At 36.6% G+C, this 25,079-nt stretch overlaps 4 protein-coding genes across 7 annotated transcripts in view; 1 reads left to right on the top strand and 3 right to left on the bottom strand.

Annotated features, from left to right (window-relative positions):
- Positions 1-13,284, top strand: part of LOC106151874 (rho GTPase-activating protein 7) — a 166,652-nt gene extending 153,368 nt beyond the window's left edge. For 3 of the 4 annotated variants that reach the window (XM_087008858.1, XM_087008859.1, XM_087008862.1), the window contains 10 exons: positions 2,833-3,127; positions 4,934-5,125; positions 5,648-5,889; positions 6,520-6,645; positions 7,038-7,168; positions 8,036-8,230; positions 8,634-8,768; positions 9,513-9,802; positions 10,116-10,292; positions 10,537-13,284. In XM_087008858.1, coding sequence (XP_086864984.1) covers positions 2,833-3,127; positions 4,934-5,125; positions 5,648-5,889; positions 6,520-6,645; positions 7,038-7,168; positions 8,036-8,230; positions 8,634-8,768; positions 9,513-9,802; positions 10,116-10,292; positions 10,537-10,654 — 1,901 coding nt within the window. In that variant the 3' untranslated portion in view covers positions 10,655-13,284. The remainder of the gene's footprint in view (positions 1-2,832; positions 3,128-4,933; positions 5,126-5,647; positions 5,890-6,519; positions 6,646-7,037; positions 7,169-8,035; positions 8,231-8,633; positions 8,769-9,512; positions 9,803-10,115; positions 10,293-10,536) is intronic. The other variant, XM_087008860.1, reaches the window with a different exon arrangement.
- A 1,169-nt stretch (positions 13,285-14,453) lies between these two features.
- LOC147762848 (uncharacterized) lies at positions 14,454-17,630 on the bottom strand. The gene has a single exon (XM_087007893.1). It carries the CDS (start codon positions 17,628-17,630, stop codon positions 14,454-14,456), a length of 3,177 nt encoding a protein of 1,058 aa, XP_086864019.1.
- A 111-nt stretch (positions 17,631-17,741) lies between these two features.
- LOC147762847 (uncharacterized) lies at positions 17,742-19,601 on the bottom strand. The gene has a single exon (XM_087007892.1). The coding sequence runs from the start codon at positions 19,599-19,601 to the stop codon at positions 17,742-17,744; it is 1,860 nt and encodes a 619-aa protein (XP_086864018.1).
- A 904-nt stretch (positions 19,602-20,505) lies between these two features.
- On the bottom strand, positions 20,506-24,108 carry LOC147762846 (uncharacterized). The gene is made up of 8 exons (XM_087008863.1): positions 24,036-24,108; positions 23,387-23,493; positions 23,065-23,166; positions 22,741-22,882; positions 22,226-22,404; positions 21,827-21,946; positions 21,550-21,597; positions 20,506-20,933 (listed from the first exon to the last, which is right to left on the bottom strand). The coding sequence occupies exons 1-8, from the start codon at positions 24,078-24,080 to the stop codon at positions 20,909-20,911; spliced, it is 768 nt and encodes a 255-aa protein (XP_086864989.1). The 5' UTR covers positions 24,081-24,108; the 3' UTR covers positions 20,506-20,908.
- Positions 24,109-25,079: the final 971 nt, after the last annotated feature.

Genomic DNA, 25,079 nt, shown 5'->3' with positions numbered 1-25,079 from the left:
ACTCAATATTCTATAGAGCCAGTATCACAGAATAATGTTGATTATTAAAAATCAGTGCTAAATAGCTGAAATGAGAGTGTTTTGATGAATAAGATTGATTGGTGGAGACAAATTACGGTAGCAAATATGCTAAAAATAATTCAAACTGGTATGTACTAGAATCAATGTCTTCACACCCATGACTGTTTGAAAAAATACCATGTCTAATAATAAGGTTGGAAAATCCTCCCATTTTTGATATTGAAAAGGAAAACTTGGCATAATATTTCACATTCTGACAGCAGTTTTTTTGCTATTGGTTGTTTTCATGGAAGGTATGCTTGTTTGTGAAGGAAGTTGAATTGGATACCCAGTCAGAATTATTTGATCTAGACATGTTGTTTATCAATATACAAAAAAGCTACACAAATTAGCTGATTATGAAACATGTTCAAATGTTTTGAAGAGTGGTTTCAAAGTTCCTGGAAAAGGTGGGTTTCCTAGCATGAAAGCTACAGGATTGAAGGAAATGACTTCACTTGCGTCATCTTTTTTGGTTTAAGCCTGGAGAGTACAGGTGTAAATGGATGCTTTTTCCTGGACAAAAAATGATGTTGAACCGGAGACTTGGTACGGTCAGTTGTGAGTTGGATTTTTATTCATAAGTCCAAGAACTGTCATTCTGAATCAAATACAAGGCAGATTCGTGCAGATCGAGTACGGACTTTGTTGCTTTTGAGGTGCAGACATTATAGTTCATTCGAAGGTTTTAACCAACTGGTTTTGCTGGCAAGGAAAATGCCTTTAAGAATGAGCAGTTTGGTCAGCTGGGAAACCAGAGGTGAAAATCAACAGAAAGGTTGGTAGAAAAAAAAAGGAAGCTAAAAAGTCCAGATGAATTTCATATTTGTGTGGGTTTTTTTTCTGTAAAGTGAGGTACAGCATTTATGATCAAGTATTAGATGGCAAGAGAGGTCCAATGGATTGAAAGTCATTTGGCATGATCTCTGTTTTTGAAGATTGTGGTAGGTGCTCTGGTATATTAGTATGTGTAGGGAAAATGCAGAATTGCAGTAGATATTCTCTCAAGCAATTCTTTTAACAAGAACTACATTACGTAAATGCACAGAACATTCTCACTGTGTGCAACCAACCTTGATGATATTTTTGCTTATATTTTTTTTATGTACCAGTTTTTTAAGCATTTTTTATCTAGACACCAAAAAATTCTTTTATGGCATGAAAATTATTTTTTTCTTGGAAGTGCGAGTAATTGGATGAATAAATTGGTCTATCATTATGCACAATTGTCCACCTCATGCAGACAGTTTGATGAAGCTAAGTTCGCAGTATGCAGAGGATGTAAGTAAGCACTTTGCTTTACCCCCACCCTACTGCCTTGCCCACTTCAAATAGCAATCTCTTTGTTAAAATCAGTATAGTTTTTAGGATAATAGCCTGCTTTAATTATGCTAGGGGCTACATTTTGGTAACCTGTTGTTCAATTTAGACGCATCCGGTCTATCATAGAGATTGGTGATACGGTGATAATTATGAAAGATGTTATTCAGCAAATAATGTGAAATACTTGGAAAGACTCAAAAGTGGAAACCATAGGGGTTGGTGATGCTATATAAGATAATAATTATTGTTATTCAGCAAATAATGTGAAATACTTGGAAATAATTAAAAAGTGGATATTTTTAGAAATGATTTTCACCCAGAATAGTCTGCTGATGCAAATTAAGTCATGGCAACCGCACACAAAATGCCCTTAAAGATGGTCAAATTAACTGCCTCCTTGTCATGAACTCTCTGATAATGCTAAGTATGAATATTGTGATGGTAATTTCTTGGAATGTCTGGTCTGCAGCTATCTGAGGACATATGAAATGTCGCATCAAGAAGGGCGCAATTCCTTAGAATTAGATTTAGGTGATGACTAAATCAATAGACTTTTAATTAAGATAAAGAGTATAGCAGCTATGCTTGAAAGAAATTTTAAGTCCATGACACGTGAGCATTTTTAATGAATAATCAAAAAGATCATTCTGTTTTGATGTTGACAGGTTATAGCTAGGGCAACTTTAAACAACAATGAAGAGAAAAAATTGTACATCGTTAGGCATTCTGACAGACTGGATGTTAATTTAGTTCCTATATTTGACATCATTAAAAGCGCCCAGTTAACAAGCCAACAATCAGTTATCAGAAGAGATCAATAAGGGATCTGATCAAATATCACAATCCGCATTCAATTAAGTAACCAACCAGTTCAGTGAAGATCAAGTTGGATTTCATTCCCCAATATCTGAAGTTATTTTTAACTGGTGCATTCTCATCCAATCAGGAGCAGCATAACATTTCATTGAGTCTTGATAGGGGAAGGCAGCTGCTAACAGGTAGATTCTAGGCATGAAAACCAGTAGTAGTTGTCTGTTGAGTTTCAGAGCTGCTATTTCTTTTGAAGCAAGGTTGTTCATTTTGATTCAATAACACCAAGTGAATTACATAATTGTTAAGAGGTACTGAGGAATATAGGAGGTAAATGCATCAGTTCATAGACCAGGTTTTTTTTTCTCTCAGGCAGGGTGAATGTGTTAAATGAGAATTGATTCGTATTTTTTAGGCTTGTCTTGCTGTTTGATAGTCTATATCTGTAAGAATGATTTTGGTGGTTTTGACTTTTTGTCAAAAACTTGATGTGAGAGAGAAATAATGTTAAGAAAATTAGTGATCGGTTTTCACCTTCTAACCAACACATGATAAGTAAAATACTGAAGTTTTTTTTTAATTGCAATTAGCAAACACAACCTTTTATGTTTTTGTTTTTTTTTCTTAAATTTTCTTTAGTGTCCCAAGAGGAAGATAGCCGAGACGTATCTACAGCATCTTCAGACACGATGGAAGGGAGGTGCGAGTCTCCTGCATCACCCATCCAGCCCCGAGGGGACAGCATCCCACCCCTGGCTGAGGAGCTTATTACAATGGAGGTGGACACTGATGTGGTCAGTGGGACATCGTCCACTCATGAGACTAGTGACCAGGAGGGACACAGCGCTGGATCAGATGCTGATGTTACAGAGAATCCTTTATTACAGGAGCGTAGAGATTCTGGGGTCGGTTCAAGTTTGACAAGAACTCCAAGGTAGGCGATATTTATTATTTTATTTTATTGATGACTTGTTTGTAACAAATGGATGGTTTTACTTCTATAAAAATTCAACATTAGACTGAGAAATGAGTCAAATTAATTTTTTTCATTAAAAAGCATGTACAGATGAACTAAAAGAAGAGACTGTCTTAGTTTTCTTCAGAAGTTTGATATTTTGACACAGCTGCCATTTGACTTACATTTCAAATTAAGATCAAGAACTGGGTTTCATGATGTACTAATGGCCGAGACCATTCTTACCAAAATGCACACTAAAGACATATTTACAACTAGAACACTAAGCTGTGTAGACAACAGACGCTGAGACACGTGCAGAAGTAAAACGTGAACCATACCCATACTCAAAATTTAAACTCAAGGCACGAGTACAAATTGCCTGCATGCCTAAACAATGATAAGCACGTGCATGCCTCAACGATATGCACACAGACATTTTAAAGAAATGCAGTAAACCAAGGAAGGTGGATATTTTTAACCAGGTTAATCTCTGCCTTCATCAAAATTTAAACAGGTGTATATAACCGTGGAGAGTAAAGATGGAAAGTTTAGTTTACTGGTGCTTTGAGAGTCCCTGGTAAAATAAGCACATCTCTCCCCCAATGTCTGGGGGCTCTAGTAAACTGTTTGCTTGGTCTGAGAATAAAGTTCTGGCACAGACAGAAATGGCATTTCTGAAGCTTGCAGTAAATATTTTGCCTAGAAGGCATATGGTCACAAAGAGAAAAATGCAAGTTCAAAGGTCAGACTATTCTTGATAGAGATGGGTGGTGATGACACTATTATTATTATTATCATTATTTATCCAGAATTATAATGCATTAATTTTTCTATAAGAAGATGATTTCAACCCCCTCTCTGACTAAGGAGCTTAAACTGACTAAGGAGCTTAAATACCTGACAACATGTTAAGTACAATGACCTCTTCCATCTCTATCTTGCTAAATATGAATTGCTCCTTGGCATAGGCTTATAATGTTACCTTTCATATGCCACACAGCCCCTATGACAAGATTTCATTAAAAATCATGAAAAAAATAAAATAAAAGAAACAATAAAAGGAAAACACTATACACACTGCAAATTTCCATACCCTTTCTATGGAAGCTCTACCTATTGAAACATAAAAATTCTCTTCACAGAGCTTAACATGTAATGTACTGTTCATGATTGTGGTTTTGTCATTTCTTCCCAGCATGACATAAACGTGCTGTGGTCATCAACGTCTCACCCACGTCTTAGCACGAGTATTCTATTCATAGATTTTATACCTAAGCCGCTTGTTGAGAAGGTAATAAGAATTGGAGTTCTTTTAAGAATAAAATCACGCTCTTCCCATTATGCTGGCATGATTTCAAGAAAGCGGATCTTGTGTAGTGAATGAAGGAGTTCAGAACAGGATATTGTGAACTAACATAGAGCAAAAATCATGGGAAAGTCCTCAACATTATTGCCACTGTGGTTCTTGAACATGCAATATAGGTGTATTTTGTTGATGATGCTCAAGCTAAATTAAGAATTAATACTACCATTGTTCTGGTCCATTGTGCCTACGCATTAAACAAGATTTTGAACATGATATTAACAGTTTTACCTTATCACGTATTTATCTGATTTTGAATGAAATTTTGAGAAACATTACATAACTAATTCATCTTCATCATTGCCATTAAGATGAAAAATAAAAATTCCATAACCTTCATACTGTGACAAATAAATCTTTTAGGAAACCAGTTTTGATTATTTATTTATTTATTTATTTATTTATTTATTTATTTCCAGTAATGAAAGGAGAAGACCAAGGATCCGCTGGCACAGTTTCCAGAAGTCACATCGGCCCAGTCTGAACAGTCGCTCCCTGCAAATCTCTAATCTGTCTGCGGGACAACTTATGGTGCTACGAAAACTATCTCTACTCAAGCTGACAGCATTCATGGAGAAGTATTCACCCAGTAACAGGACTGGATGGAACTGGTGAGTCACTGTGGTGACTTGAGCAACTTTTATTTCACCTTGTTACCATATTGAGGATCTGTTTCTTGAAATGTTGAAAGTCAAAATTTTGATCTGCCAAGGCTGCTAAGAATTTTCAGCTTCACACAGGCAGCTCCCCCCCCCCCCCTCCCCCCCTTTCTCAAAAGCTCAAAACTATGAAAATTGAGTTAAGTGTGAGTAAATTATGCTTGTCTTAAGCTTGATAATGCCATTTTCTCACTGGGTCCTACAGGGTTGACAATAGCCTGTGTTGCTTTGCCTGCTACATGTGTTGTGGGTCAGTCATTTGTAAAAGGCACTAAAGACCAAAAAAAACTACAGTCCTCTGTATGTTGTTGGTTTAACAGTCATTGCCAAGCTCACTATCGTGGGGCCTTCTTAATTTCTTCAATATCAGTTCTACATTCCAAACCAGAGTATTGCCTAATTTCAATTCCATTTGATAAAATGGCACATGAAATGTGAAAAAGTAATCAGGTGCATTTTATTTGATCTTTGCAGGGTCATTCCAAAATTTATCAAACGTTTCAAGGCACCAGACTACAAGGACAAAAATGTCTTTGGTGTGCCATTGTTGTTAATTCTACAAAGAACTGGGCAGCCATTGCCACAGTGCATACTCTACGCCATGCGTCATTTGCGGAGGACAGCCACCGATGCTGTAGGGATCTTCAGGAAGTCGGGAGTTCGCTCTCGGATCCAGAAACTTAGAAATCAGATCGAGGCCAGCCTAGGTACACTCAGTGAGTCGCATGTTTGTTTGTTTTTCGGTTGTCGGGTAATGTCATTAACTTCTTTTTTCATTGTCTCATTATTACATTCGTACTGGATATGTTTATTGTAGCATGTAAAATGTTAGTTATTAGTATGATCGTTGTTTTAGAAAATGTGTATATTTCATTTTAACCCAAAATACTTGCTCAAAAGACTAAAAAATCAATTATTGTTTTGAAGTCAGTCGCAATTTATTCTGTCTTCTTGTGTGTTGTGGTTAAAAAGTAAAATAAGATGGCATCAGCAAGCGATCATGTTGCTGCCATTCATGTTTCTTGAGTTGGTTGCATGGTATTGACTTTTCTTTTGACGTCAAAGGATGCTTGTGCTGATTTATTTTTAATTCCACAGGCATGTTATGCCACAACTAGAGATTGCTGGTGCTATCTGAGGAGTGTACTTTCCCTATTGTTTTGTGTCCCTTAGTTTCATGTTGTGTCGTGATGATATTGTTAGATTTTAAGCCCTGTGACATACATATAAGATAAACAGCAGAATTGCAGCATTTTCATATATGATATCTTGACCAATTTTTTTCTTTGAAAAAAAAAGTAGAAGATAGGTTCTGTGTTGAATATGGATTTGTTTCTTGTTTCCAGACCTGGTTAATTTTGATGCTCTGCAGGCATATGATGTAGCCGACCTTCTGAAGCAGTATTTCCGTGAACTGCCAGAATGCCTTCTCACAAATAAACTCTCTGAAACCTTCATCAGTATATTCCAACGTAAGTGGGTTTAAGCCACCAAAAATTGTTTGCTTTCTCACATAGAATCATGTCACACAGAATCATGATTTATAACATGGTAATATACTAAAATATTATATAAAACATAAGATAAATTGAGATAAATGATTTGTTTTTCAAGCATGGAGTTTTAATTCTAGTTCTCTATGCATTATTTTTTTATCACTGTGTTAGTAACTTAAAGAAGGATAATTTGAGTATTATTTCCAACAGCTGGTACATTGTAGGCGATCTTTATTGTTGAAGTAGTAGTTGTAGTAGTAATAGTAGTTTGAGTATTAGTAATTTTTTTTATTTATACATCATTCATCAATGACAAAATCTGTGTTGCATCAAATGTCAGTACATAATACCAATTTGTCTCCTCTCAGATGTTCCCAGTGAGCTGCGCATGGAAGCGGTTCAAGCGGCGGTGATTTTGATGCCTGATGAAAACAGAGAAGTCCTGCAGTCTCTTCTTTTATTCCTTAGCGACATGGCAGAACATTCCGAGGAAAATCAGGTATAGTGTTTTTAGGGATTTGCAGGTCATTTGCTGCCTTCTTTATTTGGTTTTTGTACACTGCCAAAGATGTAAGCACTTCAGGATATTACCATCGCATCAAGGCATTTGCTAAGTTATGCTTATATTTCTTGAAAAAATAAATAAAGATTTAAAAAACGGGAAAAATATATGTTATCCCTCATTATCCCTCATTACACAGTTATGTGACATTTTCCATCTGAGTGAATAATTACTGGATACCAGTTCACTTTTTTAATCAGCCAGAAGGTTAATATTTTTCATTTACATTCACAGAAAAAATTAGTTATGTGAGGGGCTTGTCCTTAAGTAGAGTGGCCTTAAACTTGCTCTAGACGAAGCATGATAATTTTTAAAAAAAGCTGAGGTATAAAAAACATGATTCACGAGTTTCATCATCACAGGCAGTGCAAAAATGAAAACTATCAGGTCATGAGGGGGGAAAAAAGCATCTTTAGTTTGTGGTAATGAGTAAACATGGAGGAAAAAAAATAAGAAAACTACTCTTTTCTTTTTCAAGGCAGTTAAGTTGTTTTCTTTCACTAACATGTTTACTATAGTGTGATAAGTAAAGGTCATCTGATGGAATTTGCAAATGTTATTTGGAATTTTTGAATTCACCTGAGTATGTCTGATATACCTCTTTCAGCAAACAAGCAAAAGAGTGCATCACAGTACAATATAAAAAGAGGGATTAGTGAGAGATTTTAAGTGTAAGCAAAATCATCATGTTTTGAATATTTCATGAAATTGGTTACATAAAAAAAATGAGGAGTTTCTTGTTTGGGACTGTGAGCTTATAATCAGTACTGTGCCTTTAAAATGATTCTTCATTTTTTACTTCAGATGACTGCCAGCAATCTTGCTGTCTGCTTTGCCCCCTCTTTGTTTCACATGTGTGGCCCCCGTAGCAACCAGACAGCAAGCCCCAAGAGGCAACAGAAGAACCTGGGAGTTCCAGACCAGAAAGAACTATTAGAACAGAAGGCAGCTCACGAGTGTCTAACACAAATGATTATGTCCTGCAAGAAAGTTTTCACAGTGAGTATTATGAAGATTTCTGTTCATCAATAGCTGCATTCACAACAGAGTCCATGGATCAACTAGTCCATGGATCAAATATGGCAACCCACTTAAAAGCTTGACAGCTAAAGTGGCATTGACGCGGAATAGATTCCCCATGGGGATTACACAGCAAGCATATTTGATCTGTGGGCTAGGTAGACTGCTGTTGGGAATGCAGCTAATTTCTTTGTTTGTCACATATAATAACACATGCATTAAGATAATGAGCATATATGACTGTTCAAGTTCATATTGAAGAGAGCAAATTGAAACATACAATTAATGCAACAGTACGACCTCATCTTGCATTGTGTACAACCAACTTGAATCATGAAAAATAAATAAAATTTTATGCACATTATTATTTTAAACATTCTAGATAGAAGAAGATACCATGATGAAGTGCAATTTTTCCTACATGGAACAGGGGGACCCAGTGACTCTCAATGAGCTGACCAAAGGCTTCTCTAACCATACCACTTATATAGACTCCTGTATTCAGGGTTTACTTAGGGTAAGTCGTGGGCGCATTCACAGTGGTCTAACTCAGGCTCCCAGTAAACCAATTGATGTCACTGGTTCACTGGTTTATAGATGGGTTTTAGGTTGCAGTATAAAGTTTTTAAGTGGCTTGAATTAAAAATGTGGAGAAAAGGCCATTTCTCACTGATGTAATTACTTGTAGATATCATGTTCTTTGCTGCCTACGAATGATATAATTTCACATACGAAAAAAAGCAAATCAGAGTAAGTCCAAATTGGGTACTAATTTGTGGTATATTGTTTTTTAGTGACTTGCATGAAAATGCAGAGGAAAGTTATTGCTTGTTAATGTAAATTATTTATTGGTCCTTTCTACAAAGTTGCATTCTAGCTATCTTGTGAGACATAGTCATTGATTAATTGTCTTACTTCTACCTAAATAAAATAACAGATCCAGATTGATCACAAATTTGGAAAATAACAAAATGTCCTTTACTTGAATTTCTTAATAAGCAAATTATTTTTGCAAAGTATGGAACACATTATAAGCAAGGTTTTGTAGGCCAAAGACAACAGCACGCGATGCTGTTCCAAAACCTTAAAGCATGGTTTTGTGAAGTCAAGGTTTTCCTTTGTTTAATCAATTTTCATGTCATTGTGGTGATATAATAAGAAAAAAAAACTGAAGCATGCAATTTAAGACAAACAATAAGGCTATTGAACTCTTACTGTGAACAACTGTGGTTGGATGTTGGATTTTACTTTTTTTTTTCAGGAGTCTCGAGACAAATTTAAGGGTTGGGAAGTGATGACCACCAATGAAAGTGTTGAGGTGGCTTACAAAAAAGTTGGTGACGGTCACCCACTCAGACTGTTCAAGGCTGCAGTGGATGTAGAAGCTCCCCCTATTGAGGTGTTGAACAGGGTGCTACGAGAGCGCCATCTATGGGATGATGACTTATTGAAATGGAGAATCATTGAGAAGTTGGACAAGGAGACGGAGATATTCCAGTATGTTCGTAATAGCATGGCACCTCATCCTACAAGAGACTTCTGTGAATTGAGGTATGTCTTTAAAAATGAATTCTCAAAAAATTAATGTAAAATCAAAGAGTTGATGAATTTAAGTGTACTGTTAAATATTCATGTGATGTTGCTTATGACATCACTTTCTGTGCTCTGTGACATTGCATTTATGTAAGTCTAATATTTAGTTTTGATGAATGAATGGAAACATAATTATTTGAAGGAGGATGAAGAATTTTAAAGCATACATATCTTTTTGCCTATGAATGTTTGAGTAGTAATTTTCTTATTTTATCAAAATAACACCCATTTTATATTAATAATTTACTAACATCATTACTGTTGTCTCCAGGTCATGGCGTACAGACCTCCCAAAAGGTGCGTGTGTGTTGGTCTCGACCTCCATAGAGCATCCCAATTCTAACCTGCTGGGTGGAGTGCGTGCTGTGGTCCTAGCGTCCAGGTATCTGCTGGAACCCTGTGGGTCAGGAAAGTCCAGGCTGACCCATTTGGCCAGAGTGGACATGAGGTAGGTGGACAATACACACTGTGGCCTGATGTGTGTCCTTGACTTGGCCACTTTAGAAAGGAAGATATTACTTTTTTTTAAGTATCTCTGTAGCAGTTCTTAATTTGCATGTGTGTGTGCGTGCATGCATGTGTGTGCGTGTGTGTTTTAATTAACAGGATGTGATAACATCAGAAATATCACTTAGAGGGATTTAATGCAGATAATATACTTTGATTTAAGATCTTGTATTTTTGTCTTTCAGGGGAAGGTCTCCCGAGTGGTACAACAAGGCCTATGGTCACATCTGTGCCAGCTACATCTCCAGAATAAGAGACTCTTTCAAACAGAATGTGTCGGATGGACCAGAAACTAAGTTATAGTACACAACATTTACAGTGTAACGGACAGGAGAAAATTTGATGACATATTTAAAGGAGAACATAGAAAGTGGTGATATAAGCAGCAGTGAGAACAGAAAATGGTGACAGGGAGAATAGCACAAAAAATGGTGGCACTTTACAGAAAGGAAAGACGTGTTCTAATTTAACTGGGTTGAAAGAAGATCAGAGCCTGTGAACAGAAAGAAGCAATTCCTTTCAAGATGATCACATCATTACATCAACATGTAAGGAAACAAATGTAAGTGAAGAGCAAAACATAACTGGAGTAAGCCTCATGTACATGGTCATGGATGGCAAAGAATTTATAACATTCTTTGAGACACTAAAAGATAGTAAGGCACAAACTCTACACTGGACATGCCTATTGTGAACCTGCTAACTAGAATTTGACAGTACCCAAACAAAATGTATAATTTAAGCCACATTTTCAGGTCTATGTGAGATTAGACTACACTCTTTTAATGTCATTTTACTGAGCACCACCGAGGGAATAAAAATACCTAATGGCTGTGCAATAACATAGAATAGCATGGGTTAGTATAGCATGAATGGTCCATCTGTTAGAATAGATGACCAAATGACCCCAGCTTTTTTTGCTGAGTCTGGCTATGTAGTTAAAAGGTATTGACCAGTCTCGATAAGACCAATGAACTTGACTTCTGTCCAAGCCATTGGTCATCCACGGACTGATAAATGTAGCTGTTCGGCAGTTAGGTTCACTTTGAGAGTGCTGCAGTTAAGGCAAGGGCTGAATGAATAGACATGGCAACCAGTTTCTCCTCTGAGAAGAAAAAGACTTGCTATTTTACACTTTTGAGGACAGCATTAGAGATAGAAAATAGCTATCCATATTCTTTACAATATCCTTGTTATAACCCTGTATTATTACAGTGCAGGGGATAATGGATACAACATTATGATTTCTCATCATTGATATTTTACCCAGTATACCATGTCATTTAAGCATGTAGTGTAAGTTGGTGTATTCAATCAACCTGTTTAACAAAAAGCAAAAATGCTTTATTTAATCACACATACATATATAATATATCAGAAGAACTTATTTTTGTAAACTGTTTTGTATAATGCCACAGGATGTTATGTTGCAGTGGCGAGAGGTGTACTTTTGTTGTTCACTGTTCTTGTTTGAAGTAATATGTAGTTTCTACCTGATTGTGAGGGTGTTTTATCACCATGGTTCTATTACATTAGTTCTGGTTGAGGACTAGTACATGATAAGTTGTCAGCTATTATCACTGTGCTGAGGAACTGAAGATGATTCAATAAGTGTTTCTGGTAGCAAATTTTCATAAATTTCACCCCCACCCCCCACTGTCCAATGGAAGAACCAAAGGTTTTTGTGAGGCCTCTGTTGTTCCATATAATGAATATCACTCGTTGCCAAAACTGCTGAAGTTACAACCTCAAAAGATGCATTTGGACTCAATCCACTGTATGACTTCAATATTACAGTGTAGAAAGAGCCAAGGATTATTATATTTATTGATAAAAGATACAGTTCATGTGAGCAATCTCAGAAAAAAACTTGCAATGAGAACAATCCCTGTCAGAAAGGATTGCCAATAAAATTTGGATGGGATTTGGGACTAATGCATGCTTACATGGAGCAGCAACTAAGTAGCAATGGCTTCATGTAAACTGTCTTCTTTGGTGCAACAGGGTGTATTAGTACTTCAAAAAATTACTTTGAAATAGGGCAGCTAGCCAATCATGTTTTTTGTCATATTTACCTCCTCTTCTCAACCAAGCATCTTGATATTATGTTGCATTGTATTAACATATGATACCTCATTTAAGTTTTGATGAAGGTCACTGTGACCTTTTAATTTATGTATCTAACTATTAATGTTATTTAACCTTTAACTACAAGGTGCTAAGTTCTTTTTATGCTTGTTTTCACAGTCACATGTGATATTAAGCATTTTATTTTTTATTTCAACTAACAAGAGTAAAGTTAACTGACTGTGCTCATAAATAAGTGAGCACAATTTTTTCAATAGATTTAACCATGTACTCACAGGTAAAAAAAGTATTTAAATGTTTAACTTCTTTTAATACAGGTCAGACTCATTAAAATGTGGGAAGACTATTTAATGGGTAATTTTATGTGTAGCATATTATCCTTATGTTCTTGTCATCATCATTTTGTGAAAACTAGAAGTGGAATCTTTCTGTGGAGTTATTTTAATGGCAGTTTTTTTTTACAAATTTTTTGTGTCCTTACAGGTGAAAAAATTGCAGTCACTTTACTAGTCTTAACACACAGACAAACACTTCGTCACTGCCGTCTGTCCCACAGAATAGTTTAACCTACAAACTGAGATGGATATGAAATTTACACGGTGCTGTGCACGTGTTATGAAATGTACAATTTCAAATCATGCCAAAGCTAGCGGACCATTCTACAAATGGTCATTTATAGGTAAAAACAACAACTGTTTGTTGTCTTTCATTTGTTTGTAAATAACTTTTTGTATCATAGTTCTTAAATGAAAATGGTTAACTCCCATGAGATATATGAATTGTATGTCTGATGTACATGTATCAGTTAAAGAAAATATTAAAATAAAATCTTCATGAAGTGACAATTTTGACTTGCATGTTCTTAGCATGTGTAGCCGATCACAGAACTATCCAAACTATATATAAAATTTGGAAGATTAGTAAAACTAAAAACAAATGGAAACATATTCTTTGGTTAAGAGATAATCAGTCTTGAAACACCACAAATATTAGTCCAGACAAAAGTTTCGTAACCTAGAAATTGTGTTTCCTTTAAAATGTTTGATCTCAATTCGGGCCAGTTCTTGATTCAAATCATCTGTTGTCATTGCATTAACCTGAAAGAAGAGATACTCATAAAATGATATAAAATATTAAATAAAATTTTGTACCTTCCTATCATCTATGTCACCATCCTTCTTCTTGAAAATGCAGTATTTGTTCTGAGATAAAGCAAATGCTTTTTTTTTCCAAAATTTCATCTGCATTATTTAAAGGGAAACAATGATTCACTGTCTGTAAGTAGTGCAGAACGCTTTTGTGATCTATTATATCACCATAATTTTTTAAGTAATCATTCTGGAAAACCCAATATACAGTGTGCTCGTTGCCAAAGCAATTTCTTTCCCTAACTAGAAAAATCACATGTTACGAATAAGCAAACTTCTTTAGTCTTTTTCACATCTATTTTATTTGCTTGTCATTGAAATTGTCACTTAGAAACTGAAATGAACAAAATACATCAAATTAAGAAATTATCCTTAAATTATGTTACAATTACAACTTATAAAGTTCTTATTAACTGTTTAAATTACTAAATGATTCATAAAGTCTTACCTCATTGCGGGAATTAGTGACTTTTAATGATCAGAACATAACAATGATAAGCGCGTGCTCTAGTCAAAAAAGTAAAACGCTATCTCCACCGATGTGCATAACAGCTAAGACGGGCCAAAACCGTATCATGGCTCCCCTAAATTGTGAAAGCAATTTACACAATATACACCGTTTACCTTATCATTACTTATACAAAAAAGATATTGCTTGGAAATTATTAAGAATTACCTTACCTTAAACACCTTTAAGGAACATCAAAACTTACTGTTAATTACCGTACTTAAACATAAAATACCTTGCAATCTCATAAACACAAATAGTCCAACATGTAACTGTCTTTAGAAACAAGTGTTCATTAAATCTACACAAATTGTAGCATAGAATCATAACAAACTGACATTATGGTCACAGTTAATAATTATTTTGGCTCCTCGACGGGGTCTTCTCCGGTCAATAAAAGAATTAACTTGTGCACTGGTCTCTCATATGTAGAGTCCCTAACTTTCAACTTGACCTTACGCACATATCCATCTGCACTTTGAAAGGTTTCTGCTATGCGACCAAGTGGCCACTGATTTCTTGGTGCACTGTCATCTATCATGAGAACAATATCTCCAACTTGTACATCTCTACATTGTTTGATCCACTTTTTTCTCTCTTGTAATGTAGGAAGAAATGCCTTTCTCCACCTGTTCCAAAATTCATTGGCTAGATATTGAACATGTCGCCATCTTCGATGAAGGTATGTGTCTTTCCTTATGAAATTCCCAGGTGGTGGCATCACGACCTTAGTTTTCAGGGTCAGGAGCTGATTTGGAGACAAAGGCATTGGAGAATCTGGTGACTGTGTATCAATGTAAGTCAAAGGTCTACTGTTAACTATGGCTTCTGCCTCAATTAACAATGTGGACAAAGTATCATCATCTAAACGGTCACTGTGAGCTGTGAGAAGTCCTGATAAAGCATTTCTGGCTGATCTGATCATCCTTTCCCACACGCCTCCCATATGTGAAGCATGAGGAACATTCATTTCAAACTGAATCCAGTCACAGTGGCCTTTCAGAAGTTCTCTCCTGATCTTGTCCTGATCCATATCCATAAAGGCAGTTTCTTGTTCTCCCTTAACTCCAATGAAATTGGTTCCACGGTCTGCTCTGAGTAGACGTACTGGTCCACGCCTGCATACAAAGCGTCTGTAGCAGTTAATGAAAGAATCTGTGCTGAGTGAATACGCAACTTCTATATGAATAGCACGTGATGCTAAACATGTAAACATAGCACCATATCTCTTCATCTGCTTTCTTCCCTCCTTCACATAGAATGGTCCAAAAAAATCTACTGCACTGTAGGTGAATGGAGGTGCTGGTTCCAGTCTGTCAGCTGGAAGATCTGACATTTTCTGACTCTGTGAGTTTGCTCGTAGCTTACGACAGGTCACACATTTCCATATATATGATCCAATCTTGGCACGGCCAGAAATTATCCAATAACCACTAGCTCGGACTTCATTAAGAGTAATGCCACTTCCTGAATGTCCGCATCGTGTATGATAGTGGTCAATTATGAGATTTGTAACGTGATGATGCTTAGGCAGAATCACTGGGTGTGTAAGCTCTCTGGGTAGATTTGCCCTCTTTATACGACCACCTACTCCGAGTAGTCCATCTTCACATAAAAATGGGTCTAGGCGGTATAGTGAACTGGTTTTCTTGATTTGTTCGTTGCGATATCTTGCCTGTTTTCTCTCTGTGTGTTCACTGTTATCTTCTCTGTTAATTGCTTTCAGTATTGCAATTTCCTTCTCAAATGTAGCAATCTGTGTTGACTTGAGAATGATCTTTTCTGCCACTTGTATTTCTTGAACATTCAACGGTTCATTGCTGGTCTCAACTGTGTTCTGCTGTGTAGATTTCCTGTTCTTAGCTTGTTTCAGCTTCTGTATGAATCGTAAACACCACGTAACAACTCGTGTTGCTCTGTTCCAGGAAGAAAACCTTTTCAATACATCAGACAAGTGATCGTGGTTGGTTTCTACTTTAGTAGCAAATACATTGACTTCAGATTTGCGTACTTCTGGGTCATCTGGTGCTAGTCTGAATTGGGTATCAGTGGTAGATAGTGGTTCATCAATGCGCAGGAAGTCTGGCCCATTCCACCACTGTTCATTCTGTAGTAGCTCTGTCACACCTGTTCCCCTGGAGGCTATATCAGCTGGGTTGTCACTGGACTTAACATGCCTCCATTGCGATGGCTGACTGACTTCTCTAATTTGTTGTATTCTATTTGCTACAAAGACATGAAATCTCTTAGCATCATTATTGACATACCCTAGAACAACTTTGCTGTCAGTCCAATACACATGGGTGATGTCCTCATACTCTAACTCCTTGGCAAGAAAGGTCCCCACCTTTATAGACATCACTGCTGCTGACAACTCTAGGCGTGGGACTGTCACTGGTTTAGAAGGAGCTACCTTGGACTTGCCCATAACTAATGTGGTTGCTATTCTTCCTGTGTTGCTTTTAAGTCTCAAGTAACTACACTGACCTAGGCCTTCTACACTGGCATCTGAGAAGTGATGAAGTTCTGCAGTAGTCACTTCACCAAAATCATTTGGCTTATAGCACCGTGGTATATTCAACTTGATTAAGTTCAGCAAATCTGAGCGCCATCTTTCCCATCTGCATCTAATACTCTCTGGCACTTGATCATCCCACTCTGCACCGTCTCTGCATAGCTCTTGGAGAATTTTCTTACCGGCAAGGATGAATGGTGAGACAAGGCCTAAAGGGTCAAATATGGAACTTACAGTGGAGAGAATTCCCCTTCTTGTTAATGGCTTATCATTGATCTGGACCTTAAACTGAAAACTGTCCGCTTCTACACACCACTGTACTCCTAAAGCTGGGCATATTGGCAATGTGTCTCTGTTAAGGTCAATGTTTCTCATTTCTTTGGCTCTCTCTGACATTGGGATTGTATTCATCACTTCACGGTTGTTTGATACTAGCTTGTGAAGTCTTAGGTTACCTTTGTTCAGCAGCTCTCTTGTTTCTCTAACAAGACGTATAGCTTCTTCACTTGACTCAATGCTCTTGAGTCCATCGTCTACATAAAAGTCATTCTTAAGAAAGGCAATGACGTCTGGTGAATACTCATCTTGGTAGTCCTCTGCTAGTTTCCTCAGTCCATACAATGCGCATGCTGGTGAACTTATCGCTCCAAATATATGAGACGTCATTCTGTATGTGATGGGATTACTACTGAGGTCACCGTCTTTCCACCATAGGAACTGTAAAAACTTTCTATCCTCTTCTTTCACTTTAAACCTGTGAAACATGTTCTCCATGTCACCCATGATTGCTACTGGCTGCTCTCTAAACCTCAATAAAACACCTATGAGCGAGTTATTCTGATCAGGTCCTTTCAACAGGCAGTCGTTTAGCGCAACATTTTCATGTTTTGCACTGGCATCAAACACCACTCGTAATTTCTCACGTTTCTTGGGGTGATATACACCATGATGTGGTAAGTACCAACCTCCATCTTCATGAGGTGATTCTTCTGCATAGCATTTATCTATGAGGTCCTGCATAAAACTGTTATAGTGCTCATAATACTTCGGGTTGTGGATTAGCCTTTTCCTTAGCTGCTCTAGCCTGATCTCAGCTGCTGGTTTGTTGTTTGGCAATGCTGGATGTCCATCTTAAAATGGTAGTGGCATCTCATAAAAACCCTCGTTGAAATGTATGCCTTCCTCCATAATCTTCATGAACTTCTGGTCTTGAAGGCTTAACTTCTCATCTTTCTGTTGGTCGAAACCTTGGTCAAAGAGACTGCAAACCTCAGCGGGGCTGATCTCTGTCACTTGTGTTCTAAAGGCAAAGGCATGTGTTCCAAAGCTCTTGTTCTCATCTATGGGTCTTGATTTGTCCACTGGCCCTACTATACCCCAACCTAGGTTACATCTGTATGCATATGGCTCCTCTCCTCTACCATGTACGTATTCCAGACCTCTAATGGCTTTCATACAGTTTACTCCCAACAGCAGTCCTACCTCTATGTCTGGGCGATAAGGAGTAATCTTATCAGCAATTGAGTGCAAGTGTGGCCATTTCTTAGCAGTTTCTGGTCTGGGTATCTGTGATCGCTTAACTGGAATGGAGTCTCTGGAGTATGTATCTGGGAGCTCAATCAATGTCTCTTGGTTCAGACCTCTCACAACAAGTCCTCTAACTTTCCTGCTCGGGACGGTTTTTTCTCCAAGTATGGTTGAAAGTCTGATGTCTACATGCTTCCCTTTACATTCGAGTTCACTGAGGGTCGAGGACTTTACAAAGCAGGCATCTGACTGCTCGTCTAGCACTGCATATACCACTGAATAAATGTCTGGATTATCCTCGTGGTGTACTACAACTGGCACTATCATGGAATGCACATTCTCAGAACTGTGGGTGGTATGGCATACAGCTGCTCCCACTACTTTACTAGTGTAATTGTCATCATGTAGAATTGTTGGATGATAAGAGTTACATTTTTGGCATTTCATTTTACTTCTGCATTCATGTTTTCTGTGACCATATGCAAGGCACCCAAAACATAACCCATTATTCTTTATAATGCCGATTCTTTCATCCATTGTCTTTTCTTGCATTTCTGGGCATTGGTGAAGTTTATGTTGTTCCTTGCATAATATACACTTGTGAACGTGTCTTTCGTTGCTGGATGCAGAGGTACTAGACAGTACTGTTTGTGCTGGAACTCTTCTCCTTGGTGCTGGTATAGGTCTCTCTGGTGGCGGTGGAACCTTTCCAAAAATGGGGTCAGCCAATTTTCGTGCTTCTTTCTGCACAAAATCGACGAAAACCTGAAAGGTTATCTTCTGTCCCCTTTCCTTCCTTTCATATACTATGCTTCTCCATTTATCATGCAATTTGAGCGGCAGCTTCGTCATTAGCCTCTTAAGGTTATCGGGATACTCGAGGACTGGAATGGCATCTATTTCTTTTACTGCATATTCACATTCCCTTAAAAATATGCCGTATTTGTCTAATGCGACATAATCATCATGCTTTATCACTGGCCACTGTAAGGCACGGTTTATATACGATGTCGCAATCTGTTCTTGGTCCCCATACCTTCTCTCAAATTCCTTCCATGTGGCCTTGAAACCAATGGATGCATCTAAGTGAGCGAATCCTAGCGTAATTTCATGAGGCTCACCTCTGGTGTATTGCAGTAGATAGTTCAGTTTTTCATCGTCAGAGTCGCATGTTTCTATGATTCTACTTTTGAACTGTCTCTTAAACAGCACATATTTGATCGGGTCACCTTCAAATACTTGAATCTGAATTCTTGGTTTACTGAGTTCCTTTGCTATCGTAGTTTGCTCACACAAAGTGAGTGGGGCACAAGATGTTAGTGTGTTTTTGGGCGTAGATGTCTTTTTTATGTTTGACTTTGTGAAGTTAAAATGCCTTTCTAACTCACGCATGGTTTGGTCTATATCCGACTCTACCCTTTTTAGTTCTGCTTGGAGAAGTATCATTTCTGCTTGTGTTGCCATCTTTTCTAAATACTGTGCTGATCGTCTTTCACTAAATCGTCGCTCAGTTTCTACTATCTTTCACTAAATCGTCGCTGAGTTTCTACTGTTACGAATAAGCAAACTTCTTTAGTCTTTTTCACATCTATTTTATTTGCTTGTCATTGAAATTGTCACTTAGAAACTGAAATGAACAAAATACATCAAATTAAGAAATTATCCTTAAATTATGTTACAATTACAACTTATAAAGTTCTTATTAACTGTTTAAATTACTAAATGATTCATAAAGTCTTACCTCATTGCGGGAATTAGTGACTTTTAATGATCAGAACATAACAATGATAAGCGCGTGCTCTAGTCAAAAAAGTAAAACGCTATCTCCACCGATGTGCATAACAGCTAAGACGGGCCAAAACCGTAACATCACATTTTTTCTAGAGCACAATGCAATTGAAATAATAATAAAGGATTTCGTCCGGGCTTGTCAACGGTTACTATACTGTATGAAAGGGAAGGGTACAAGGTCAACAAACCAAATTTAATGGACTTTTTAAAGAAGACATGGACGTCATAAAAGGAGACGAAAAGGGTCGCATCATATAAAGCCATAGACAGACATCAACTTACAATTGTCTGAACTAGGTAAAACTGTGCTGCACGTAGGCCTACGTTGTGTTGAGTTGTTGCCTTCGATTGTGTTGGAGGAGATTGTGCTAGTTGCGACGGTGTGGTTCGAAAATGTGCTTGACAGACTTAAGATGCTTGTGGGTGACATTTTAGAACAGTCATGTCAATAGCATTATTATTAGACGTTAAAGTAACAGTGTTACTATTTAATTGTCACTTATTTAATATAAATAGATATAGGTGGAAATTTTAATGTTAAGAGTTGACAGAGAAACGACGCAAGAAGAAATTTAAAAGGAAATTATATAAACATTTATTTTGCTACAAATAAATAAATAAATTATTTACAGTGACTTTTGTATCTCTGATTATTTGTCTTTTCTCAAATTCCATTTAATACAGATAAAACGCGGGAAATAAGATATTACTAGATATCACCGACTTTAAGTTGTGAAGACGTTAGCTGAAGGCCCCTGTATACTGCTGATAAAAATGGGGATATTCTGTATCATAACTGTTTACATAAATATATTAGGTATTTGACAAATAGTGTCGAAAAATAAGTAAAAATGAACAAATTTGTCAGATGACTGCAGTCTCCTAACCATCGCTGGCTTCGTTGTAAAAGGCCAAAATGTTCGCCAACTCGGAGTCGACATCATTGTGTACGCTGCTGCGTGCGTTTAGAGGTGCCGACACTAACTCATTGTTGGCCATAACTTCCTATTCAGGCAAAAAAATATGATAATGACTATTTAGTTATCAGAAAATAATAAGTTAGAAAGAGGACATTATTCAAATATGTAATAACAACAGTGCATCTTGTGTTCCACAGTGTATATTTTTGTCCGTCACATTCCGTGCCGTTGACATTTCGTTATTTTTTCTACTAATATTAATAGATTGTGGCTGCCCAAAGTCAAGCTCATTTAATTTGCTTTTGTATTAACCGTGTAAAATACAAAAGCAAATTAAATGAGATTAAATTTGCTTTTGCATTTACAGTGTAAAATATTGTACTCTGCTTTAAGCCGTATAAAAGCAGATTTATTCTGTTCAACTGACCCCCATACCTGAGCGATGTTGAAAATGGGAGAAGTGACCGAGTCGGCTGGAAAGTCATTGACGTAGTAGTCAGAAAGCCAACTTCAGCAAGTAAATAAATAAATAAATAAATAAATAAATGAATGAATGTAAGAATGAAATAAAGGATTAAAAAAGATTTGAAAGATTTAAGTTCAAAATTAGCAAGAAATAACTGATGCGTATTTAAAAGTTTGGCGCATGATAATGAAGCTCTCATAAATGTTTGAGTGAAAAAAATTTTAATGATTCTTACTCATGATTAAAGGTATCTTCAGTGCTCTCCAATCTTTGATCTAAGTCACTGAAATTGAATTAGGAAAAACGCATTAATACTGTGGTGTATATATACAACATGTATAAACTGTAGAAAACTATATACATGATTTAAATGACTAAATATAATAAATATTAAACAGAACGATGCACGTACCGGGTTAATATATGTAGTATTTCATAGCTATAAACCAATGTTTAGATATATAGATTAACATAACAAGAATAACAATCAGTCATATTATCGAAATGCATACCAGACCAGGTTGTCAATAAGGTCCCTGAAGTCATAATCCGTGTCTGTGTAGATAATGGTACCATGGATGATTTTTCGAGTGGCTTCACGAATGCTGGGAACTTCAATCCACAGCGGATGTCTGAATACATCGAAGGAATGCTATTAGCAATCATCATGGTGATAGGCAATCATTGATATGCAACATTCCAATAGGAATTTAGGCGGAATAATTCCTATTTTAAAAATTAAGCACATTTCCTCAAAATGAAAAGCTTTATTAAAAAAAAGGATTACATATACTCTAATTTCTTGTTCAGTTAACTTGTAGTTAACGGGAGTAATTTCGGCCCGTTGTTTCTTTCTTTGATTTAGATACGTTTCTGGATCATGCTTACTTTATACATATCCCTTATCTTACCTCCCCTCGAGTAATTCAAACAACATAACACCCAGCGCATAATAATCTACCCTCCAAGAGGCCGAGGTGCCAGCTAGCACCTCAGGGGTCAAGTTTTTAAGCAGGGTAAAATTCACAAATCTGGGCCCCCGAATGCTTTCCCCATCCTCAGTCAACGGGTGAGCCGATCCAAGGTCACACTGTTAGAAAGAAATCAATTTATTTAATGTATTTAATGTATTTAAACTGAACATTTATCTGAAAATTATGAAACTGAAATAAATCAATTTATTTAAAATTATTAAATGTATTTAAACGAATGAAAAAGATAAATAGCCTTCCTTTTTCAGGCTAGGAAAATTGAGTAACGAGTTCTATCGGTCTTGGTTTGACCAAAGAGCAAATTAACTAAAAATGTGATCTATGACGTGGAGATATAGAGATAGAAAAAGCTATAATAAAATAACCAAATAACGTCTGCAATGTTTCATACTTGTACTTTATCAAACCAAAAGCATTGCCAGTAAACATCTCACCAGTTTGGGGATCCCTTGCAGACTGATCAAAACATTACTAGTTTTGAGGTCAAAATGAGCCATATTCAGTCGGTGTAAATGGTCAATCGCCATACACACGTATGTGGCAATAAATTTTACCATCCGAGGAGGAACTGCGTTACTAAAAAGGGGATTAAAACAAATATGTAAGTAATTTGTATTTTTGTCAATTTTCGGAAAAATTGCATGAAATCTTAGAACAATAAAAGGTAAATATCTAAGCCACAAAAAAAGAGAAAACTAAAACACAGTAGAAGAATATGAAAGAAAACTGCGTTATTAAAGAAAGAAATAGCGACTTACAAATTTTTTTCGCAGTAGTCTTGTAGTGCATCAAGATCCATCGGGCAAAATTCAGAAATCAAGACCGGAAAACCTGGGTTCACATCAAAAGAGTGGACAAACCTGGAACCAAATATTTTAACAAATTAAAATTGTTACTCTATGGTTCTTTGTGATCTGATTTTAAAGGTTCGTACCGACTCTCAAACACATAACGTCAACTCGCATCGAATATCTAAAGATTCGCATCGACAACATCAAAAACTATTTTACAAAGGTTGAAAACATGTAAAAAATCCTAATCAATTCATACCTGAATTATAACATATAACTGTTTAAATACCCCAAAATAAAGTCGCTGTTGGCCAGCTTCATAAAGGTAACTTCTTCCTGGATTAGGTAACCGTACTCCATGCATTTTGGCACTTTAATAGCCAGGTTGTTTCTGAGCTAAATATGAAATATTTCGAATGTTAAATGCGATGTCATAAATTTACTTTAATGCAAACATTGCGCAATAGTCTCTTACATAGCAAAAATAGAGGTTTTCTGGAAATTATAGCAATTTCTCCTTGATCAGTAAAGTATGCCCTGTATAAAAAAATCACTCGGTTACCATCTTTAAGCCCATTCTCGAGCTCTGCATTTGTATTTTTACCCTTGCAAGTGAAATTTATCAGCCTCCATCTCCATTAGGAGAGTGACCCAAAATAAGAATAAACTGAAAAGGGGGGGGGGGGGGGTATGGATTGTAATTCTGAAAACAGTTTTGGATAGAGTATACATTGGTGACTAATGGAAAAGTGTTAAAATTGCAAGGTATGCTATGTGCCTTAAACCAAAATTCCCTCTGCTTATGGGACTAAATGCTTGCTGTAACTATAACCATTACTGCTGACACAATTAAAACTGCCATTACTGCAAGTATTACTCATCCTTCTTATGCCTCTGTTACTACTACCGGAACATAACTTTTATTAACATCACAATACCTTGTACACTGTGCCGAAACTTCCATGTCCTAAAATCGGAAGCATCGTGTCTTCCTTTTGGAAAAGAGCCCGAACCTTTATATAATTTAAAAGATAATTAATCATTAATCATACTTCTGAAATTCGAAACACTGAAATAAAATCTCTTTGAGTCAGTTTAAATTTATTAAAATTTACTGGCAGTTTCGTCTTTTTTTACATTACTTATTCTCGATTATTTTTTGTTTGAAGACTATATCATATTACACTGTACGTGTAAATTAGTTCCACAGTGCTATAATGCAAATAAAATTTTGCTTATTGTCAGCAAGAAGCTGACAATGAAAGAACTCATCCTGGCAAAGATTCTTACACGGATTTGTGCAACACCGACCGCTTGACTCTCCCTTTTTATTCCTTAACTTACCTCGGATTCTAGTTCAAACGTTTCTCTTTGAAAGATATAGTTGTAAATGTATTTCATGCCTAAAAAGGCCATGTGTGATGTTATTATCATTTCTGCTACGTTTTAGTAAAACAAAAATCTCTGCACTTTTCGCCTGCACCGCAGTATGTCTGAGATCGCTTTTACGTTTCTAGGCAACGGCGACACGGGTCAGTGACGTCACAATCTGTTTCTTTTACGAGATTCACGCATGCACGTATTGTGAAAAGGTTGAGATTGTTTAACTTTAAAATAATGAATAACATTAATTAACTAATTAACTAATTTATGGCCCTTTTTCAACCGATGTAGTTTATGCTCGCTGTTTAAAAAGATCAGCTCACCTCCGCACGTGACTGGGCGCGCATTCCGTAGGGAATATTTGTACCCTTGTCAAGAGGAAAGGAAACATATGTAATTATGTCTCGAAGTTTTGCGTATATTACGAGACGACGAATTGATTAAGCAACAAATTTCCAGTGTCGCCTTTCCCTCTTTCGTTTTTTTTTTTTTTTTGTTTGTTTGTTTGTTTGTTTTTTGTTTTTGTTTGAGATGACAAAAAAGAGTGTCAGACATCTAAGATACTAAAATAAAAAAAGATAGAACGCTTCTTCATGTAG

The sequence above is a fragment of the Lingula anatina genome, chromosome 3, assembly GCF_051362555.1.
Source record: "Lingula anatina isolate TDL-2025a chromosome 3, LinAna3.0, whole genome shotgun sequence".
NCBI lineage: Eukaryota > Metazoa > Brachiopoda > Lingulata > Lingulida > Lingulidae > Lingula > Lingula anatina.
The sequence above is the reverse complement of the archived record's forward strand: the minus strand, read 5'-3'. Positions and strand labels throughout refer to the sequence as shown.